This window comes from Pogoniulus pusillus, chromosome 34 (genome assembly GCF_015220805.1).
Source record: "Pogoniulus pusillus isolate bPogPus1 chromosome 34, bPogPus1.pri, whole genome shotgun sequence".
Lineage (NCBI taxonomy): Eukaryota > Metazoa > Chordata > Aves > Piciformes > Lybiidae > Pogoniulus > Pogoniulus pusillus.
In genome coordinates this window covers 1081664-1104771 of record NC_087297.1, presented here as the reverse complement: position 1 = coordinate 1104771, position 23108 = coordinate 1081664, and the positions used below count along the sequence as shown (strand labels likewise).

The 23108-nt window shown below is 52.3% G+C and overlaps 1 protein-coding gene across 3 annotated transcripts in view; it reads right to left on the bottom strand.

The window, feature by feature from the left end:
* The window catches only part of MIB1 (MIB E3 ubiquitin protein ligase 1), a 98189-nt gene that overhangs the window by 16224 nt on the left and 58857 nt on the right, over nucleotides 1-23108 (bottom strand). For 2 of the 3 annotated variants that reach the window (XM_064170712.1, XM_064170711.1), the window contains exons 13-15: nucleotides 6647-6779; nucleotides 6203-6289; nucleotides 3171-3332 (exon numbers count right to left, since the gene is read on the bottom strand). In XM_064170712.1, the coding sequence (XP_064026782.1) occupies nucleotides 3171-3332; nucleotides 6203-6289; nucleotides 6647-6779 (382 nt within the window). The remainder of the gene's footprint in view (nucleotides 1-3170; nucleotides 3333-6202; nucleotides 6290-6646; nucleotides 6780-23108) is intronic. The other variant, XM_064170713.1, reaches the window with a different exon arrangement.

Genomic DNA, 23108 nt, shown 5'->3' with positions numbered 1-23108 from the left:
CCAAGCCTGGCTGGGTCCTGGAAGGGCTCTGCAGGCTGCACGCTCTGCAGACGCCCACACCAGGTGGTGCCCCTCTGCCAGTCTGCAACATTTTGGGCACACAGGGTGAAAAAGCCACCAGGCCAACAGCCATGCAGAGAACCCTCCATCATCTCAGGGCCTGGCATGGCTGCAGGATGCCTCCTCAGGAGGCTATCAGCACTGGGAGGCACCAGCACAGCAGCCAAGCAGCTGTGAGAGCTGAGCTATCTTTGAAGCTGCAAACACCTGACTGCTGCCACTCGAGTTTCTCTTCTCTGTTAAGGCTCAGGCAGTGGCACCTTTCTGAATCTTAGGTGCATTTTAAGGGTCTGAAAGGTATCCACAGTGAAATACATCACACTGGGCAATAACACATTTGTCAGGGACAAGAACACTGCATCTGCCAGAAAGCAACCACATCAGCAGTGGTGTGGCCAGCAGGAGCAGGGCAGGGATTCTGCCCCTGTACGCAGCACTGCTGAGGCCACACTTCAAATACTGGGGTCAATTTTGGATCCCTCACTCCCAAGGGCATTGAGGGGCTGGAGCAGGTCCACAGAAGGGCAATAAGGCTGAGGAAGGGCCTGGAGAAAAGGGCTGAGGAGGAGCAGCTGAGAGAGATGGGGGTGTGCAGTGTGGAGGAGGTTGAGGGCAGAGCTCATTGCTCTCTACAGCTCCCTGGAAGGAAGCTGCAGGCAGGTGGGGGTTGGGCTCTGCTCCCTAGGCTCAGGTCACAGAAGGAGAGGAAATGTCCTGAACTTGTGCCAGGGGAGGGTTAGGTTGGAGAGGAGGAAAAATGTCTTTGGTGCCAGAGTGGTCAGGGACTGGCAGAGGCTGCCCCGGGAGGTGGTGCAGTGCCCATGGCTGGAGGTGCTGCAGAGAGCTGTGGCCATGGCACCTGGGGCCAGGGTTTGGTGGCCACAGTCAGGCTCAACAGGGCTCTGAGCAACTGGATCCTGTGGAGATGTTCTTCCTGCCTTCAGGGGGCTTGGACTGGATGACCTTTGGAGGTTTCTTCCAACCCAAACCATTTTGTGGTTTCTTTGATACATAAAATCTCCTAAAGTTAGAATTTAAAAAGGCAAAACATTTCTTGTGTTAAAACCCTCCTAATAAGTCCAGTTTCATTGTGGACACCACTAATAAGGTGGGCAGCAGAGCCACTTGCTGATGCAATGCAGGATCAGAGCAGTGCCCACCTCCCATTTGCTGTTTCAAATTAAACACATGCACAGAAAAGGGGTTTTGGCCATCCCTGCCAGAGTCCATTTCAGATGATGGAAACAACTGAGCTGTAATTGCTTTCCTGCTCTCACCTGAAAGGCCAAAAGCATTGCCTCACATCTCCACATCTCACAGCTTATCTCAGGCTATGTCAGTGAGATGAAGTCCTTCTGTTCCACACTGGGATTCCCCTTTTGAGCAAAGGCTTTTTACTGAACTTGGTGGGGGTTTTACTGAGTGAAATGCAAGAACCTTTCCATTCACAGTTAAAAGCAGTGAAAGTCCTATGAGGTTAGGAACCAATGGTACAGCAAGTCTGATCCAGCACCAGCCTGTGCAGCTTGAACGGCTGAGCAACAGCAAACGACCCAGACCACTCCACAGTCTGTCCTCCTTTGCCCACCGGCAGAGCTCCCAACCCCAGCCTGCACACAGTTTGCACAGCTGGGGGGTGCAGCTGTCTCTTTTCTCATTCAAACAGTTTGACTTGCATCACTTGAAGGTTCTTGGACTGTTTCTTTCCTACAGCACCATCTCTGAAATGGACTCTGTCAGGCAGACACAGGACACTGGCCACAGGCAGAAGCAGCATGCCTTGCTCTCAGGGAAGGTCAGAGAAGCAGCGAGACGACTCGAGCTAGGAAGACATGCAGGAAGCCAAGGAGCTGGAGTCTTATTCTGTACTGCAGCACTGCTTTAGCTCTCTTTCCTAGAAGCTACTCTTGATTTTCTGGCAGCCACAGATGTTCACTGCACAAGAATGATCTGTAAAAGTATTTTGAACTCATGGAATGGCTCAGGTTGGAAGGGACCTTAGAGATCATCTACTCCAACCCCTCTGCCATGGGCAGGGACATCTCTAACCTAGACTTGGTTGCTCAAGGACTCATCCATCCTGACCTTGGACACCTCCAGGAAGGAAGCATCCACAACCTCTCTGAGCAGCCTGTTCCAGTGTCTCACCACCCTTCTACTGAAGAACTTCCCCAGCTCCAGTCTAACCCTGCTCTCCCTCAGCTCCAAACCATTCTCCCCTGTCCTTTCTCTAAACACCTTCAGGACAAGTCTCTCTGCAGCCTTCCCGTAGGGACCCTGCAGCTACTGGAAGGTCACCCTGGAGCTTCTCTTCTCCAGGCTGCACACCCCCAGCTCCCTCAGCCTGTGCTCACAGCAGAGCTGCTCCAGCCCTTGGATCATCTTTGTGGTCTCCTCTGCCCTCACTCCAGCAGCTCTGTGTCCTTCTTCTGCTGGGGACAGCAGAGCTGGAGGCAGGATTGGAGGTGAGGTCTGAGCAGAACAGTGCCAAGGGGCATAATCTCCTCTCCTGCCTTGCTGCCCACACTGCTCTGGCTGCAGCCAGCACACAGCTGCCTGCTGGGCTGCAGGAGGCACTGCTGGCTCCTGGGGAGCTGCTCAGCACCCAGCACCCCCAGGGCTCTTTCCTCAGGGCTGCTCTCAACCCGTTCTGTACCCAGACTGGATCTGTGCCTGGGACTGGCCCAGCCCAGCTGCAGGCTCTTGCACTGTGACTTGTTGAACCTCATGCAGCTGTCACTGGCCTGTCAAGATCCTTCTGGATGCCATCCCTGCCCTCAAGTGAGTCAAGCACCACACATCTTGGTGCCAGCAGCTGCTTGCTGAGGGTGCCTCAGTCCCACTGGCCATGGCTGTGACAAAGATGGTAAAGAGCCCTAGACTGAGGACAGACCCCCCAAGGAACTCCACTTCATGCCCCTGGTTGAGAGGCCACAGCAGACTCTGCAGTCTCTGCCTACATTGCAGTTTCACCCAGAACCATCTGTACCCAACCCCAGCAAACTCAGGCTGCCAAGCCTCAGTTGAACAGTACAGAATCAGACAAACCAGACAAATAAAGAGACAGATGGACAGGAAAAAAAAGGAATAAATAAATGCATTTTATTTACTGTGTTCTTTGATGGCTCCCAAGTAGTATCTACCTTGCCCACATCTTGCATGTCTTGGAGCTGGCGGAGCTGTGACAGGGTGTGGTGCCTCAGGGCTTCATGCAGGGGAGTGTCTCCATCTTTGTCCTGGATGTCTAGTTTAGCACCTGCACGGACCAAGAGCTGAGAAGAGAGAGAACCCAGTTCAATCCTCACAGAAAGCTCTGCACTCCTGTTCAAAGTCCCTGCAGGAAACGACGGTTATGATGCTCCGGGAAGTCCCAGAGTTCTTCTCTTACCTTGCCACAGTTCACAGCTGAGTTTCTCTGGTTTCCACCCCTGGAGCTCATCCCTCAAGTGAAAGATGGCTTCCTTTCAGCAGCCAAGCTTACTCCAGCAGAAGCCAAATGCTTTTTGTGCTCTGAGTGAGCACTGCAGAGATGCTGGTTTAGAGGACTCTTTCTACTGCCCAAACCCTTGAATTCCTCTGAGATGGCCTCTGAACAGTGCCACACATTGCAGCAGCACAGCAGGAACAGAACAGATATTGGTATGTTCTTTGCTATTAGGTTTCCACAGCCTCAAAACTCACCACTTCCACACCATGCTAAACTTTACAACTCCATTTTCAGCACCCTCCCACCAGCAAAGTGGTTAAGAATCTACTTGGGTTTAGCCTTCTTCAGCAGAAGACAGAACCCAAAGACACTGGTAAATAGCCTCTTGGATAGTAACAAACTCTGAGTGGGCTTTAGGACTAATTTTAGCCACAGATTCCAGGTTCCATGACATGACAGCAAGCACAAGGCTGCAAAGCCTCCTGTCCCCTCCTAGCCAGGCTGCCTTTGCACAAAGGCCTTCCAGAGCTTTCCCCAGTACACTCTTAAACAAAACAAATCCACACAGGCCGACCAGCTACAGCTACCCTGGAAAGGGCTATTCAGAAACCTGAAGGTGGGTAGACAGCAGCTGAAAGTGACCTCAGCTGGGAGCCTGTGATACTCTGCAACAATGGCTTAGCAGCAGAGGCAAAAAGCACAGCCTAGGAACATGCAGAAGGCTCTCTCTCGAGAACCTGCTAGCTTGCAAGGATCTCAGACTCCTGAAACCAAAGAACCTCACACTCTAGACAGGCTAAAAGGAAAACAGCTTAAAAGCAATTCAGAACTGAATCCTCAAGGAAATAGCAGCCTGAAATTGACTGCAGCTTACCACTTCCCCCAGACCTTTCTTCTACAAGTGAAGCCCAGAAAACCAGCTGATAGTTGCAACAGTCTGCCCCTAACTTCTTACATTTGAAGGGACCTGCTCTGGCCCAATTTTGCTTTCTCATATTCCTACCTTGTGCCTGCTGCTAGCTTTTTGCTGCTCAGGAGTTTCTCCTGGGTGAAAACCTATAAAGCAACTCCCTTCAAAGCAGCCTGGAAGCCTTGGCTGCCATGGACATTTCAGGCAAAGGCAAAAAGAGCAAAGCAAAGCAGCAAACCCTCAGGCTCTGTCAGGGCACAGTGTCAGGGCTCTGATAAGGACCCTGCTACCTTTGACCACTATTCCACACATGCCTGAGGGTACAGGCCAGCTCTGGAAGGTGCCCAGCAGGAATGGATTTTCAAACAGGGAGCCAACATCTTCTTTGCATGGCTGCAGGAGTTATTTTAGGACTTCTCGAGCTGAATCCAGCTCTGAGGTATGGATACTCTGCAGGATCATCCACTTCGCCACCCAGAGACAAAGCACATCCCAGTTCTGAGTTGCACTCCCAGGAACCAAGGCAGCTCCACAAGGGTACAGAAGCTCACCAAACAGAGCTGCCCAAGGGCCTGCAAATGACACTAACTCTAGGAACCCATTCCTTTGGCAGCAAGCAGCTGCAGACAGAGAGGCCTATCACATGTTGTGCTGTAATGGGATCATTTCCATCAGCCCCTGCAGATGTGGAAGCTTTGCAGCAAAACACTGGACAGAAGCACAGAGAGAGGTCTGTGTAGGTGGCACAGGTCTCTGCAGGTCTGAAGCAGAGACAGTTTTTAATGTAAGATGTATGGAGAAAGGTCTGGAGAACAGAGCTGGGGAGGAGCTGGGGGGGTTTAGTGTGGGGCAGAAGAGGCTGAGGGCAGAGCTCATTGCTCTCTACAGCTCCCTGGAAGGAGGCTGCAGGCAGGTGGGGGTTGGGCTCTGCTCCCTAGGCTCAGGTGATGGAAGGAGAGGAAATGTCCTGAACTTTTGCCAGGGGAGGGTTAGGTTGGAGAGAAGGAAAAATGTCTTTGGTGCAGGAGTGGTCAGGGACTGGCAGAGGCTGCCCAGGGAGGTGGTGGAGTGCCCATGGCTGGAGGTGCTGCAGAGAGCTGCGGCCATGGCACCTGGGGCCAGGGTTTGGTGGCCATGGTGGGGCTGGGTTGCTGGTTGGACTGGGTGAGCCTGGAGGTCTCTTCCAATCTGGTTAATTCTATGGATTTACTGCTAGTGACCATCTCCTGCAGCAGTGATGCCCTCTCAGCCTCAGCAGCTCAGTGGCAATCCAAAGACTAAGTGACACAGGCCCTGCATGGACATGGGCCAGAAGGAGCAAGCTGTGCCAAGCTGCCCACTCCTGTGCTTTCTCCAGTAAGGTGCTTCTCTCACTGCTGACAGCTCTCCCAGACTGAGTGCAGGGAGAGCACACACTTGGAAGGTGGAAAACGGTTAAAGGGGTGAAAAGATGCTTCACCTAGCTACAGCCTGCAAAAGTGATGAGCAAGAAGAATGACTCATGCACCAAAAAAGGCTATCTGAAGGTCCCATTACAGGCCAGAGGACTCAGACAAGCAGCAGAGGAGCACATCCTCCCTTACACAGCAAGGAGGGAGGCTGGAATTGGCAGCTGTGCAGAGGAAGCCATAATGAACACATGCAAACCTGCTGTTGAGAGACCTGCTGGGCACACTGGCAGGTTTAAACTGCTCACAGCTACCCAGACAAGTATTTAACAGCAGCACCTTGTTAAGTAACTTCTGAAATGCTGATGTAGCCTCGAGGCAGCTGGAGCCACGCACCATCAGCCCCAGGAGCCTTACCCTGACGATCTGGGTGTGCTGGCGCTCGACAGCGAGGTGCAGGGCAGTCTGCTGGTTAACGTTCTGGATGTCCAGGTTGGCATTGCCCTGCAAGACATTCAAGCATGACAGCATCACCATCCCAGCCACTGACACACGGGCAAGGCACTGATTACACCCCTGAGTTTGATTCCAGGTTTGGAGATGTGAGAGCAGAAGGGATTAAATACTTTAATATCCACTGCAGAGATGCTGATCTGCTGACTCAAGCTAGGTTCAGTTCAGCTGCTCTGCACCACGAGGCCACTGTAACAATCCCAGAGGCACATTTGACCTTTAGAGCTCTCCACATGTCCTTCCCTGCTCCACTGCTTCTGCACTGCAATTTCAGGCAAGGAGGAGCAAACTACTTTCACATCTGGCAGTTAACTCAAGTGTGACACTTAAACCCTCCTGGAGTCCTACCTGATGGACCAGCAGCTCAGCCACTTCCACATGGTTATTGAGAGCTGCCAGATGCAAGGCAGTGTAGCCATCATCTTTCTTCTCATCAACAATCCAGGGTCGTGGTAGCTTGGACAGCAGCACACGCATGGCACTGAAACAAAGGTGAGGAGATGGCATCAGTGCACCCACCAGAACCTGGGAGGTGGCCACAGGACAGCAGCAGAGCAATGCTGGTTAGCAGCAGTAGCTCAATTCACACTGGTGAGTCTCTCTTCAAGGAGAGGAAGAGGATGAAAAGCTGAGGTTGGACGAGGCCAAGTGCAGGTCCTACATTTGAGCCACAACAACCCCATGCAGTGCTACAGCCTGGGGATGAGAGCAGTCTGGCAGAGCGAGGACCTGGGGGTACTGGGTGACAAGGGCTGGACGTGAGCCAGCAGTGTGCCCAGGGGGCATGAAAGGCCAATGGCATCCTGGCTTGTATCAAGAGCAGTGTGCCCAGCAGCACCAGGGATGCCATTCTGCCCTGTGCTGGCACGGGGGGAGCTCACCTGCAGCACTGTGTGCAGCTCTGGGCCCTCACTGCTAGAGGGTATTGAGGGGCTGGAGTGGGGCCAGAGGAGAGCAACGAGACTGGGGGAGGGGCCTGGAGGGGAAGGCTGAGGAGGAGAGGCTGAGGGAGCTGAGAGTGTGCAGCCTGGAGGAGAGGAGACTCAGGGGGCACCTGGGCACACTCTGCAGCTCCATGAAGGGAAGCAGCAGTAAGGTGAGGGTCAGGCTCTGCTGCCAGGCAGCTTGTGCCGAGAGCCTGGAGCTGTGCCAGGGGAGGCTTCAGTTGCAGGTTAGGAAGCACTGCCTCAGGATTAGGCTGGAGGTCAGGAAGCACTTCCCTAGGGTTAGGTTGGAGGTTAGGAAGCACTTCTCTAGGGTTAGGGTGGAGGCTAGGAAGCAATTCCCTAGGGTTAGGCTGGATGTTAGGAAGCACTTCCTCTGGAAAGGGGAATTAGACACTGGAATGGACTGCCCAGAGAGAGTGGAGTTGCTGTCCCTGGAGGTGTTTAAGGCAAGGCTGGATGTGGTACTCAGTGCCACGGTCTAGTGGATGTGGTGGTGCTGGGTCACAGGCTGGACTGGGTGACCTCAGAGGTCAAATCCAGCCTCAGTAATTGTGTGACTCTGTGAAGAGCAGCTCCAAAGCACACCATGGGCAGTTCCCTCTAGTCAAACATCCAACCAAATCATACACCTCCCAAAGCAGAGTGTGGGGATTCCTTTTTTTCAAGCTATCTAGCAGTAAAAATTATCTCCAAAAAGCCAAGCCCCAGAAATTCTGGTGCACAGCCACCAGAGCTGTTCTCCCTTCCAATCCCTACAGCATCCTTTGCTTCACTGGTTAATGAGTGACCTCTACTACCTTAGATTTCTGTGAGACCACCACTTCATAAATGATACCATGGGCTCTAACAGCTCTGGCTTGCTATGTCTGAGACACAACAGACAAGACACATGCTGAAACTGCACAGTGCACATCAGTGGCCTATTTGCACCACAGCAATAGGCTGAGTAGAGCTCAGCATGGCAGTGTCTAGTACCCCACCCCACCTCTGCATCTCTTGCTTACCAAGATGCCCATCAAAGGAAGGGGATTTATTCTGACACCTCAAATTAAAGGGTGAGAAGCAACTCAATCACCAGAGTGTTAAAGCAGACTGCAAACCACAAAGTCCAAAGGCTGCAGCATTAAGGGTATTGACAGCACAAAGCCTGGGAAGCTGCTCAGTCTTGCATCCCCTGAGAAACACTTCTGTGAAGTTCAGGTTGTCTCCACTTAGCTTTTGGAACAGGGAAGGGCCCAAACTTCATTCCCTTATTGTCTCACCCTTACAGCACAGGCAGCTCCTTTACCCAAGGTTCCTCAGACAGACAGAAAACCAGAAAGTGCTTTAAACTGGTGCCAGAAACCCTCTTCTGTCAGCTGAGCTTCCCCTGCTGTGGAAGCAGCAGGCCACTTGCAGGAGAAACTGCACTGATGGTGACACCAGCCAAGGGGAGTGGAACCACTCAGCCACAGCAGGGGCCCTAACTGAACCACCCAGCTCTTGAGGAGCCACCTGGTGCTGAAGGGATGGCATCTCCCAAGCCTCACACACAGCCTCGGCCAGGCAGCCTCAGCTAGACAGCGTCACCTACACCCTCACCCAGGCAGCCTCACCCACACCCTCACCCAGGCAGCCTCACCCACACCCTCACCCAGGCAGCCTCAGCTAGACAGCCTCACCCACACCCTCACCCAGGCAGCCTCAGCTAGACAGCCTCACCCACACCCTCACCCAGGCAGCCTCAGCCAGGCAGCTTCTCACTGTTCCTTAAAAATGCCCCCACCAGCAGCAGGGAGATGCTGGCACTGTCCAGTGACTGAGCTCCTAACCCATCCAACAGGGACCCCAGAGCAGTTCTGGTCACCCCTAACCCCTCTTTTTGAGTAAGCCTAAAGGTTTCCTACCAAACAAGCAATGAGTTCAGTCCCTCTGAAAAGCTCAAGAGCTGCCCATGAGGTAGACTACTCAGCAAGTGTCCTCCCTGTGCACTGCTTGGATCTGTCCTGATAGACCCTGACTTCTTCAGCACCTCCACCTTCTCCTGGTACTGCACTGAGTACACCACACCAGTTTCACACCCAGTAACCATTCCAGCAGCTGCAGTACAACTGTCACTTTATGCCCCAGATTCAGAGTCTGAAGGAATCACAACTAAGCAACTGCATCTTCAGGCTGCAAGATCACACAGGCAACCAATGAGCAACTGCTAAGTGGAGCATCCACAGCCAGGCTGCTCCTGAGGTTTGTCCTCTGCAGACTGGACACAGGCACCTGGCCAGGAGCCAGGTGCATTCTGCAGCCATAGGACCTCCAAAGGTCATCTAGACCAGCCCCTCCCATGCTCAGCAGGGACATCCTCCACCAGATCAGGCTGCCCAGAGCCCCACCGAGTCCCACCTTGAGTATCGCCAGAGATGGGGCCCCAACTACCACCCTGGGCAACCTGTTGCAGTGTTCCAGCAGCCTCCTGGTGCAGAGCTTGTTCCTCACCTCCAATCTCAATCTGCTCTGCTCTCATTTCAAGCCATTGTCCCTTGTCCTGTCACTGCAGGCCTTTAGGAACAGTCCCTCTGCAGCCTTCCTGCAGGCTCCCTTCAGGTACTGAAGGTGTTACTAGGCCATGGGTTTTATCAGTCTTGGTAGAGTCCACCACAGTCACAGCTCTCTTGAGGTACACAACTAAGCAAGATGCCACCCTCAAGCTCTCTGGAATTTTTGTGTCCTGGCAGGACTAAGCTTCTCATCTCCTCGGAGTCCCAGTCACTTGCAACACAAAGCCAGCACTGTCCTCTGCTCCCTGTGAACCATGGCCATGCTGCTAGCCTCACTACCTGCAACAGCTCCATCAGCTGCTAGGAAAACAGACTGGAACAGCTGGGAAAACCCAAACCAGCACTGCTGCCAGCTCCAGAGCATCACTTACAGCAACATGCTCCAAACCAAAGACATGATTCAGTGAAACACCAGGGCCAAAGGCGTCAGGGAACGTGGCAGAAGAAGCATTAGCTGCACTGGGGGACACTGCTTGTTCTGTACTCAAGTGCTGCATTTTCAGGTCTAGGATATCAATGTTTCCAGCATCAGACCTGTTTTTAGCTGCCTCAGATGCAGAGCAAGTGCGGAGCACAGTGGTGCCCATCACATCTGAACTGGACCTGGGCACACCAGCATCAGCCCCTCAGGGAGCTGGGCTGGATATAGGCAAAGCAGCATCAGCCCTTGAGAAAGCTGGACTGGACCTGGGCACACCAACATCAGCCCTTGAGGAAGCTGGGCTGACAGAGGACACCTCAGAGGCAGAGGCTACCAGCAGCACAAGAAGCCAGGCTACTTTCTGCTGCAGCTTCCCCCAGGGCACCACGTCCTGTAAGCTCTTAATCTTCACACGCCAGGCTCAGTGCCTCGAAAGACCCCAGAAGGCTCTGGACTATCTCCTGTGGATCATACAAAAGCATAACAAAAATGACCTGAAAAGTCCTTGTGACTGACAGAAGTAGTAAGACCATCGTGAGCAGCCAGGAAAAGCTGTGGCAACAATAACCTCAGCAAGGAAACGAGGGCAGGAAGGCGTTCAACAGCTGCAAGTGGAGGAGCACAGCAGGCCAAGGGGAGGCACCACCACTCAGCTCTCTCATTACAGCCCCTCACCAAGAACCATTCTAACCAACTCTGATGGTACTTCATAGCCTTCTCCTCACTTAGGAAATAAGGAAATTGCCAACTCCACAAATCAAATGCAACTTAGATACATCCCCAGGCTTTACCAGATGCACTGTGAGTGTACTCCAGCAGCACCAGAGCTGCTCCTCTAACAGCTCTCCCCTTTGAAATGGATGCAGATTGATACCACACCTGGAGTACTGCCTCCAGTTCTGGGCTCCCCAGTTCAGAAGGGACAGGGAACTACTGGAGAGAGTTCAACAGAGGACTAAAGGATGATGAAGGGACTGGAATATCTCTCTTATGAAGACAGGCTGAGAGCCCTGGGGCTGTTAGTCTGGAGAAGAGAGGCTGAGAGGGGACCTGATCAATATCTATAAATACCTGAGAGGCCAAGAGGAAGGAGCCAGGCTCTCTGCAGTCATGCCCAGGGACAGGACAAGAGGCAATGGATGCCAACACAATCACAGGAGAGTTCACCTCAACATGAGGAGACATTTCTGTACTGCAAGGCTGTTGGAGTCTGGAGCAGGCTGCCCAGAGAGGCTGTGGTGTCTCCTTCTCTGGAGATCTTCAGAACCCACCTGGATGTGCTCCTGTGTGACCTGCCCTGGCAGCAGGGACGGGCATGACAATCTCTGGAGGTCCCCTCCAGCCCCTACCATGCTGTGACTGTGCTTTTATAAGCTATGACCAAACTCCTTCAGCCCAAGACTCACTTGAGCACTTGCTTTACCTGATCCTCTCTGCACATCTTCTCCTACTTAAGTTTGCTGTCAAATACCAGGAAAAAATTCCTTTCAAGTTCATCCATCAAATATTGGGAGCCATCTGGCTGTCACATAAATGAGAAGCCTGCTACAGTTTGGGATGCTTTTAAAATGCATTGATCCTACTGCAGAGACAGCAGGACCAGACAAAAAATCATCAAAAGCTTCTCCATGTAATCGATTTTTAGCATACTTCTTAGAGTGAAGCATCAGAGGGGCAGCAGCTGCTCCACAGCTGCTTCTGTGCTGTTTCATACACAGGTCTGAGAGCACCTCTCTGCCTCTGAGCCTGCACTGAAGTGCAGGGGATCAGGGTGGAAAATGTGCTTACCAACACAATACACTCTGCCAGAGAGGAACATGCTACAGACAGCAAATTGTTTTATGAAGCTCAGTGGCTGCATCCTCCTTCTCCTCAGCTGAGAGGTAGCTTCTTTCAGTGCACAAGATGCTGTTCCTTCACACTGCAGCTCTCCTTCCTACAGCTGTTCTGTTTTGTAGTATCTTCTGGAGCTGACACAAACTGCTGACAGCTGCCACCGAGACCAGGCCACACTGGAAGAAGCATGCCCTGTGTCCTAAAATTCATGTTGGTGAATTAATGCTGCATGACAATTACAGAGCAATCCTTGAGCCATTTGTCATCCCAGGTATCAAAGAAGAGGCTGAGCTGTACTGCTCCATTTTCAGACCACAACACAGTACCTGAAGGAGGATACAGGAGAGGTGGGGAAGGACTTTTAACAAAGACCTGTAGTGATAGGATGAGGGACAATGGATAGAAGCTGGAATAGGGCAGATTTAGACTGCAAATGAGGAAGAAATTCTTGGCAGTGAGGGTGGTGAGACACTGGCACAGGTTGCCCAGGGAGGCTGTGACTGTCTCCTCCCTGGAGGTGTTCAAGGCCAGGCTGGATGAGGCCTTGAGCACCCTGGGCTGGTGGTAGGCGTCCCTGTCCATGGCAGGGGTTTGGAACCAGATGAGCTTTAAGGTCCCTTCCAGCCCAACCCACTCAGATTCTGTGATGGCTCTGAACACTTGCTTTTGCCTTGTACACACTGAAGCAGCCCACAGACTCTTTTCTCTAGAACTGCATTGCAAAGGTCGAGAAACCAGCAAACCTAATGGTAACTCTGACATCTCTCACTGTGCTCACAGATTACAGAGCTGACTGAATAGCTTCAAAGGTTATTGATGAGATGCCTCAAAGCCTTCTGCAGACCCTGAAATGATGTCGGCACTGAACTACTCAAGTACCAGTACTAACGAAAGGAGCTGTAGCAGGTAAGCTCTGGCATTTGTTCTCTGCAGTGTTTTCAGGTCAGCAGGAAGCTGACCAAGATTTTGGCTCTTTTTCAGATGGATGATCTTTTGCAAATTCTGAAATGTTCCAGATGGGACAGCAAAAGAAAAAGCTCACTGAATGTTTAGGAGGAAGCTGTCTGCAGCATTGTGAAGTGGGTGAGGAAACTGTCTTCTTTCATGAGAGCTGAACACCTGCTCAGTGACAAAAGGCAGTGAGAAGAGGTGGGTAGAGGGGCTGAGATCAAGGCATCTGCTGCTTTCCCAGGCCCAGCTGTTGGATCACAGGCTCACAGGATGTTGGGGGTTGGAAGAGACCTCTGGAGATCTCCCAGTCCAAACCCCCTGCCAGAACAGGACCAGAGAATCTAGCACAGGTCACACAGGAACACATCCAGACAGGGCTGGAAAGGCCCCAGAGAAAGAGACTCCACAACCTCCCTGAGCAGCCTGTGCCAGGGCTCTGGGACCCTTGCAGTCAAGAAGTTCTTCCTCATGCAGAGCTGGAACCTGCTGTGCTGCAGCTTCCATCCCTTGCCTCTTGCCCTACGCCAGGGCACAAGTGAGCAGAGCCTGTCCCTGTCCCTTCCTTTCTGACCCTCGGCCCTCAGGTATTTATAGACATTGCTCAGATCCTCTCTCAGTCTTCTCTTCTCCAGACTAAGCAGCCTCAGGGCTCTCAGCCTCTCCTCATGAGGCAGTGCTCCAGTCCCTGCAGCACCCTTGTAGCCCTCTGTTGGAATCTGTCCAGTAGATCCCTGTCCCTCCTGAACTGGGGAGCCCAGGGCTGGATGCAATATTCCAGGTGAGGTCTCACCAAGGCAGAGTGGAGGGGAAGGAGAACCTCCCTGGATCTCCTGGACACACTCTTCTGAAGGCACTCCAGGATCTCACAGGCCTTCTTGGCTACCAGGGCACATTGATGTCCCATACAGAACTTCTTGTACACCAGGTCATTCACCATGGGGCTGCTTTCTAGCAGATCTCCTAACCTGTACTGAGGGTACAGTGACTTATTAAATCCCCCATAATTCACATAATTCATCCCCTTAAAATCAGAGCCCAGTGGTTTGGTAAAGTGTTAGATTCCATTTGAGACCAGAAGAGTAGCAGCAAATGCTGCTGCTGACTGAACACTGAATGTGACCTTGCCACACCTGTTTTGAGGTTTTTTCCCCCTTTATTTCAGGTTTTTAGACAGTCTTGAGCTACAGTTTAATAGTTATTGCAATGATAAAGAACAGCAGAATGCTAATTCAGAGATTCACAGACTGGGTTGGAAGGGTGGGGAAGGGTTTTAGATCTGTATAAATATAAATAACCTAGTATTTGAGTAAATAAATAAACCACACCACAGATCTGAGCAATGCACTGATTCGTTTCCAGCCACACACATTAGTTTTCAACACCTGCTACCAACATAAAAGGCTTAGCAAAAAATAATTGTTATGATCAGAAGTTTTCCCATGTAGTTCATAGTATTCATAGAATAGAATCAAGCAGGTTGGGAGAAAGCTCCAAGCTCACCCAATCCAGTCTATCCCCCAGCCCTGGCCACTCAACCAGACCATGGCACTAAGTGCCTCATCCAGGCTTTTCTTGAACATCTTCACTGATGATCTGGATGAGGGCATGGAGTCAGTCATCAGCAAGTTTGCAGATGACACTAAGCTGGGGGCAGATGTGGCTGGGTTGGAGGGCAGAAGGGCTCTGCAGCAGGACCTTGACCGCCTGGACAGATGGGCAGAGTCCAAGGGGATGGCTTCAATAGCTCCAAGTGCAGGGTGCTGCACTTTGGCCACAACAACCCCATGCAGAGATACAGGCTGGGGTCGGAGTGGCTGGAGAGCAGCCAGACAGAAAGGGATCTGGGGGTGCTGATTGATACCCACCTGAACATGAGCCAGCAGTGTGCCCAGGTGGCCAAGAGAGCCAGTGGCATCCTGGCCTGCATCAGGAATGGTGTGGTCAGCAGGAGCAGGGAGGTCATTCTGCCCCTGTACTCTGCACTGGTTAGACCACACCTTGAGTACTGTGTTCAGTTCTGGGCCCCCCAGTTTAGGAGGGACATTGAGATGCTTGAGCGTGTCCAGAGAAGGGCAACGAGGCTGGGGAGAGGCCTTGAGCACAGCCCTACGAGGAGAGGCTGAGGGAGCTGGGATTGGTTAGCCTGGAGAAGAGGAGGCTCAGGGGTGACTTTATTGCTGTCTACAACTACCTGAGGGGTGGTTGTGGCCAGGAGGAGGTTGCTCTCTTCTCTCAGGTGGCCAGCACCAGAACAAGAGGACACAGCCTCAAGCTGCACCAGGGGAGATTTAGGCTGGAGGTGAGGAGAAAGTTCTTCCCTGAGAGAGTCATTGGACACTGGAATGGGCTGCCCGGGGAGGTGGTGGAGTCGCCGTCCCTGGAGCTGTTCAAGGCAGGACTGGACGTGGCACTTGGTGCCATGGTCTGGCCTTGAGCTTTGTGGTAAAGGGTTGGACTTGATGACCTGTGAGGTCTCTTCCAACCCTGATGATACTGTGATACTGTCATACCTCCAGGGACGGTGCCTCCACCACCTCCCTGGGCAGCCCGTTCCAATGCCAATCACTCTCTCTGCCAACAACTTCCTCCTAACATCCAGCCTGAACCTGCCCTGGCACAGATTGAGGCTGTGTCCCGTTGTTCTGCTGCTGGGTGCCTGGGAGAAGTGCCCAGCCCCACCTGGCCACAACCTCCCTTCACCCTACACAGAAAAGCTCTTTCCTTATGCAGTATCTCACTCAGAGTTTTGACAGATGCTCATCAGCAGTACCTGAAAATGCAAGCGAGAGTGATTTGGAACATCTACAAGGTAAAAGTCCTTGTAGTAAGCTGAAACTCACTGTAACAATTCCTGGCTTAGCTTTCCTGACTGCAGAGGCAGCAAAGGAACGCAAAACGAGTGCCGTTCTGCAATTCGAGTGCAGAATGGTGTGAGTGGAGCAGGTGGAGCGCTGTGGGGTGGTGCTGGAGGCAGCGTTGCTGGTTTGCCCCTCTGGGGCTTGTTTGTTTCTTCTTTTGAAGAATGCAGCCTAAGAGAGGCTACTTCCCAGCCTGCATGGGCACACTGACCTGGAACAGCTGCTGAGAGACACAGCCCGACCTCTGCCCGCACTTCAGTCCCTGCCTGATGTTTGCTCTACAGATACTACCTGCCCCTGGCGGGGTGCAAGAACCTGTGGCCCATGAGGCTTTGGGACATGGTTTGGTGGCCATGGTGGAACTGGGTTGGTGGTCAGACTGGATGATCGTAGAGGGCTTTTGCAAGCAGAGCAACTCTAAGACTCTGTATATCACTGCCTAGTGAGTGAAGCAAGCCATCAGCCTCCTGCTGTGGCAGCTTTGCTTTCATGCAGGTCAATGAGGTGATCCAACCCACCCTGTGACTGCACTGCCACTGGAAGGGAGAGGAACAAGGCAGTGAGGAAGCTGCAGGGAGGGCAGACTCTGCCCTTTCCAGAAGCAAAGTCTTAGATCAGCATCAGCTTTGAGGAATCAGATTTCCAGAGACTGTAATCCTAGCAAGGTTTGGGTTGGAAGTAACTTCAGAGATCATCTACTCCAACCTCCTGCCATGGGCAGGGACACTTCTCAACTGGACCAGGTTGCTCAAGGCCTTACCCAACACCCTGAACACCTCCAGGAAGGAGACATCCACGACCCTTCTGGGCAGCCTGTTCCAATGTCTCCCCACGCTCGTACTGAACTTGTTCCTAAGACCAGTGTGCTAAGTTTCTCTGCTCTCCTGCCATTCTCCTCCCTCAGGGCAGCTCTCCACTGTCTCACTGTAACATGGCTTCACAACAGGAGACATTTTACAGCCATCCAAGCTTGAACTATTCACCACCAGCACACACGTTCTCTTGTCCACTTGTTCCCACCTCGGCTCAGATGAACCTCTTCACCTATCTCCTGCTGCACGCCCTCACAGTAAAGGAACAGATCAGATCCAAAGGAGCATCCTCTGCTAAGTTTCCTTCATATGCAGCCCAAGATGCACTTTACAACACAACAAAACCCAGACCACTTTTTACTAATCCCATTCTTGCCCTCTGCCTCAACATTCCCCCTCAAGTGGTCCCCACGCAGCACCTAAAGAGTCCCTCCTCTTTGCTGGGTTATTTCTCATGCAGAAGAGCACTCTGAGCCTGCCTGCTGGGAAGCCAAACAATCTTTGTGCTAACAGAGTGCAAGAAGTAACACAGGAGCAGGACAGTGCTATTTTTGGCAGCGATGTGATCCGTGGAGCACGTCAGCACACAACCTCCAGCCAAGTCTGTGTCCTGAGCCGCTTCACGCCGCGCAGAGCAGGCAGTTAGGCTGCGAGAGGGAAGCATCTCTCAGGAGCAAGTCACAAACAAGAGTGAATGCCCTGGGCTGGTAGCACTGAGCAGGCTGGATCTGGAAATGGAGTTTAAGGGCTGACAGCTGAGCGGTGCCTCAGCTGGCAGCAGCCTAAGCAGGCTGGCTGTTCCCTTGCTGCTGGCTCGCAGATCCTCCTGGCATTTGAAAAGAAATCATAGGACAGGGGAGGTTGGAAGAGACCTCTGGAGATCATCCAGTCCCACCCTCCTGCCAGAGCAGGGTCACCCAGGGCAGGCCACACAGGAACACAGCCAGGCAGGTTTTGAATGTCTCCAGAGAAGGAGACTCCACAGCCTCTCTGGGCAGCCTGCTCCAGACTCCGGCACCCTCACAGTGACAAAGTTTCCCCTCTTGTTCCGGTGCCACCTCCGTGGCACCTCCTTTGCTCCAGCTTGCCCCCAGTGCCCCTTGTGCTGCCCTTGGCCATCCCCGAGCAGAGCCTGGCTGCATCCTCCCAACACTGCCCTGCACATCTTTATCAATGAGAAAGCCAATAAACATGAGAGTAGAGAAACAGCAAGGGGCATGCATTTAGATGGGATGGATTCTGTAGCAACCTAATCTTGACTGCAGTGGATAATCATAAAACTGAAGAAAGAGAGATTAAAGAAAGTGCTGTAGCAGAGGCTGTGCTGCAATAGGAGCTGCCAGGTGAGCAGCTACCAGACACAGGATAAAGCCAATGTGAAAGGCAGCAGCAAGGAAAGTCTAAATCTGAGGCAGCCCTCAGTGCATTCAGGACTTTGCAGTCCACATTTTACCCTACAGGACTCAACTTTTGGCAAGGGCTTGCAGCGATAGGACAAAGGGCAATGGTTTGAGCTGGAAGAGGGAAGATTTAGAATGAAGATTAGGAAGAAACTCTTTAGAGTGAGCACGGGGAGACACTGTAACAGGTTGCCCAGGGAGGTTGTGGATGTCCCCTCCCTGGAGATGTTTAAGGCCAGGTTGGATGAGGACTCAAGCACTCTGGGCTGGTGGGAGGCGTCCCTGACCATGGCAGGGGGTTGGAGCTGGATGATGCCAAAGGTCTCTTCCAAGCCAAACCATTCTAGGACTCCATGAACTTTGCCATATTAGTAACTATTGCCTACAACACTATTCACTGAGATCACGTTCATTTAAGTGTTTTAATCCTAAACTGTAAGATCTTTCAACTTCAACTCTTCTTGCTGCTAAGCAACACAAAGAATTTGTTTGAAACACAGCAAGTCTGGGAGTATTTGGGTGCCTGAGTGTGGTATTTAGATAGCTCAACTTGAGTCACTTGGTTCTTTCCTGAAGGAAATACTGCATGGACGCCCTGGGAGCATCCTGAGGGTCATCATGCTGCACATAACAGCACAAGCAAGAGCTCAGGCTCAGCCAACATGGCTTCATGAAGGACAGCTGCAGCTTGATCCACCTGAGCTCCTTCTAAGACAAGGTGACCTGCCATAGGGATGCATGAATGGCTGTGGATGTGTCCATCTGGACATCAGTAGAGCCTGCTAGTAGACACTGCTTCCCACAGCATCCTCCTGGAGCAACTGGCTGCTCCTGGCCTGGATGGGTGGACACTTTACTGGGCTAAAAACTGCCCAGATGGGCCCAAAGAGCAGTGGGGAATGGAGTTAAAAACAGCTGGCAGCTGGTCACAAGTGGTGTTCGCCAGGGCCCAGTGCTGGATACCTTTATCAGTGGTCTGGAAGCAGACACTGACGTCCCCTCAGCAAGTCTGCAGATGACACTGAATTGGGTGGCAGTGTGGATCTGCTGGAGCGTAGGAAGGCTCTGCAGAGGGGCCTGGATCCACGGGCTGAGGCCAGCTGTACAATGGCCACAAGGCCAAGTGCTGGGTCCTGCCCCTGGGTTGCACCAACCCCACGCAATGCTAAGGGCTTGGGGCAGAAAGCCTGCAGAGAAAGCCCTGGGGGTGCTGGTTGACAGACAGCTGAAGGTAAGCCACTGTGTGCCCAGGTGGCCAAGAAAGCCACCAGCATCCTGGCCTGGATCAGCAATGGCATGGTCAGCAGGAGCAGGGAAGAGATTGTTCCCTGCACTCAGCACTCTTGAGTGCTAGGTTCAGCTTTCAACCCCTTGCTCCAAGAAGGACATTGAGGAGCTGAAGCAGGTCCAGAAAAGAGCAACAAAGCTGGGGAAGAGTCTGGGGAGCAGCAGCTGAGGGAGCTGGGGGGGTTGGTGTGGGGGAGGCTGAGGCCAGAGCTCATTGCTCTCTGCAGCTCTCTGAAAGGAGGCTGCAGTCAGGTGGGGGTTGGGCTCTGCTGCCTAGGGACAAGTGATAGGATAAAAGGAAATGGTCTCAAGCTGTGCCAGAAGAGGTTTAGTTTGGACTTTAGGCTAAGAAATTCTTCCCTGAAAAGGTTTTCAAGCCCTGGACCAGGCTGCCCAGGGCAGTGGCAGAGCCCCCATGCTTGAAGGGATTTAAAAGCAGTGTAGAAGTGCTGCTCAGGGCCACAGTTTAGCAGTGGCCTGGCAGAGTTAACGATTGGACTCAACGACTTCTCAGAGGTTTCTCCCAAACAAAACAAGCCTATGATTCTATGAATAAGAAAACAACCTCCTTTTCAAAAGATCTCCCCAGCTATTTCAGATGTTCTAGGCCCATTCTGTGCACACCAGAGACTGATGGGGCTGAGCTGTCCACTTGACCTCTTTTCTACTCTTTTCTTGCCAAACATCTGAATATTGTCAGAGCACAGCAACACCTGACTGACACCTGCAGTTCCATAGCTAAGCACTAGAAGCAAAGTACTATGAAATTATTCAAACACTAAAGTATGGAACAGCATCAATTACAGAATCACACAATTGCTGGGGCTGGAAAAGACCTCCAAGATCATCAAACTACACAGGGATGTGGTATTAAGGGATGTGGTACAGCACCAGACTTGGTAGAGCGAGGTAAGGTTTTGGGGCAGATGATCTATGGAAATGCTGGAATGGGTCCAGGAGGCTATGAAGATGCTCAGAGGGCTGGAGAAGCTCCCTGTGGGGACAGGCTGCTGTGGATACAGCAGATGGGGCTGCTCAGCCTGGAGAAGAGAAGGCTGCAGGGAGGCCTTAGAGCTGTGTTTCAATACCTGAAGGCTTTTAGCAGCCTTCAGCACTTGAGTGGGGACTTTTACAGCGACAGGATGAGGGGCAACAGCTTTTAGAGGGAAAAGGGGAGACATACTGGAGATCACTTAGAAACCCTCTGCAGTGAGGGTGGTGAGACACTGGCGCAGGCTGCGGAGGGAGGCTGTGGCTGTCCCCTCCCTGGAGGTGCTCCAGGCCGGGCAGGATGAGGCCCGGAGCAAGCCGCGCTGGTGGGAGGTGTCCCCGGGCGTGGCAGGGGCTTGGAACTGGGTTAGGAAGCACCTCAATCTATGCACTGGGTTAGGAAGCACCTCAATCTATGCACTGGGTTAGGAAGCACCTCAATCTATGCACTGGGTTAGGAAGCACCTCAATCTATGCACTTTAAGTGTCTTTTCCAACCAAAACCACTCTGTCACTCTATGAACTCGAGCACAGAGGTTTCCCGCAGACTGTGACTTGCTGCCCCAGGCCAGCCTCACACAAGAACAGCATGGCTGAGAGCCGAGAGCCCAGCAGCAGCTGCAGAGGGCTGCCGGGGGGAGGCGAAGCAGCAGAGCTGCTCAGGGCACGGCGCGGTGAGCAGGCGCCGTTAGCACCGGCGGCGGCAGCGGCCAGCTCTCGCCTCGCTCCTCGCAGCGCTGCCGCCTTTTATTCCGCCCCCTCTCTCCTTCCCTCCCCTCCCCTCCCCTCCCGGTTTCTAAGTATAGTGCCAGGCTCAGCAGGGCTTGCCCGGCGCGGCGCAGGCTCAGTGCGGGGCCGGGCAGCCTGGCCGGGCACCCGAGCAGCGCTTTATTTGGCAGTGCTAAAAACGCCCGGGCCGAAGGGCAGGGCTGGAGCGCGGCCGCTGCAGGCTGCACAATCAATAGGCAGAGCGCGGGATGCGCTGCGCCGCGGCCCCATCGACCATCGACAGCTGAGGGACTATTTTTTGCAATGGTTGACTAAATATGGTCAGGGAAGAGCGAGGCACCAGAGCGCCTGTTCGCCTGCGAGTGCATGTTTCAAATGCTTAGCTGCCTATAAAGCCGTCCCAGTGGTGCTGGTGCCCTCCAAGGGGGCAGCGCGGTTGGTGCCGGCTGTAGTGCGCGGGAGCCCTGACCTCGCCCGCAGCCTTGACCTCTGAGGATGGAAAGTAGCTTCAGCACAGACCTGCCTACAGTTAAGCCTGGAAACATAACCTCAAGGAAGAAAAGATGCAGTGCACTATCTCAGGAGCTAGAAGAAACCACTCTTGCCGGGGAGGGGGGAGAGAGTTGTACTTTTTTCTTGGTGCTGCTTTTTTTTTTCCTGCCTTTTACATTTTTTTTTTTTGCAAGCGACTCCACCTGTGGGGGGCTTGGTTGTGGCTCTCCGCTGGGGGTGGATTTTTGCCTGTGATTATTTTCATCTGACAGTGGGCTAAGCTCACCTTCCCTTGGCTTCCTTGGACTCTTAACTCTCAGTCCAGCAGACTTAAGGTATCATTTCTATACAACATTCTCCGTATCTTAGCATTCCAAGAAAGGCAGCAGGTGCCCATCGGGCACCCCTCTTTATGCTGTTTTGTTTTTCCTTTGAAGTTTTATCTGTTTAAGGTGGTGAGGTACTGTATGCACCGACATTGCCCCCCTGCCTCCCCCTCCCCTCTCATGAAGAGCTGATTCAGCGAATAGAGTGAGAGCACTCAGGATGAGATGGCTGCTGCTGATGTGTCTCTAGGTCATCACCTCTCTTCCAACTGCAAATGCTGCATGATACTAAGCTTACAGGTAACAGAACCTCAGGAGACCTGCATTATTCTGCACGCTTAGAGGATGCCTATGACTTTCTGCATGTGTATCTTATTTACTAGAATGTGTTTTCTTTATTGTTCTATTAATCCCTCTGGTAACAGATTGATTTTCAGTGTGTTAAAAGTATCAAGCATTTATAGTATAAAGAGCAGGCTGAAAGAGAACATTAGTCCAAATTTCATAGCAAAACAAAATCAACTACCAAACCCCAACAACCCAACCCCAAAACCCAAATTTGCTTCTTAGGCAGGATTCTTTCCAGAGAAGGTAAAGTCAAAAACTGCAATGCCATTAACTGGTTGTTGGTTTCAGTGCAGGATGTTCCTACCTTCTTATGCACAACTATAAACAATTAACCACCTTGGCAAAGCAAATCTAACGAGCAGTGTGGCAGTGCAATGCCAAGCTGGCGAGCAGGGCACAGCAAAACCTTCAAGGTGCTTTCTCTCAGATGTACATGAAAACAACCTACTTAAAAACTAGAATGTGACTGCTGTGATTCTGATGCTGCATTGCTGTTTCTCCGTGTGGTCCTGTGCTAGCTGCTGCTACACTCTGATTTGCTCCCTGCCAGCTGCACTAGGTTTTTGTCACGGGCTGCAGAAATTCCTACCCTGCTCTTGGCTCTCCTCGCGACCACTGCAGTTACTAACTGCTGAGCTGGCTTCATATTTACCTTCTAATGGTGTGAAGGCAAAGCTGACTCTTTACTACAACCCCTAACAACTCCTAAAATACAAATTAAGCAACCATAAGCTCTGACAGCCCCTTGGAGGTCAAGCCCCTGCTGAACAGCAGAGACATCACTTCCATCTCAAAGCAAGGCATATGGAAGCTGACATAAGAGGGTTAAACCTGGGGGCTGTTTCTTTGAGGGGGCTAAGTTGGTTTCTGGGGTTTTTT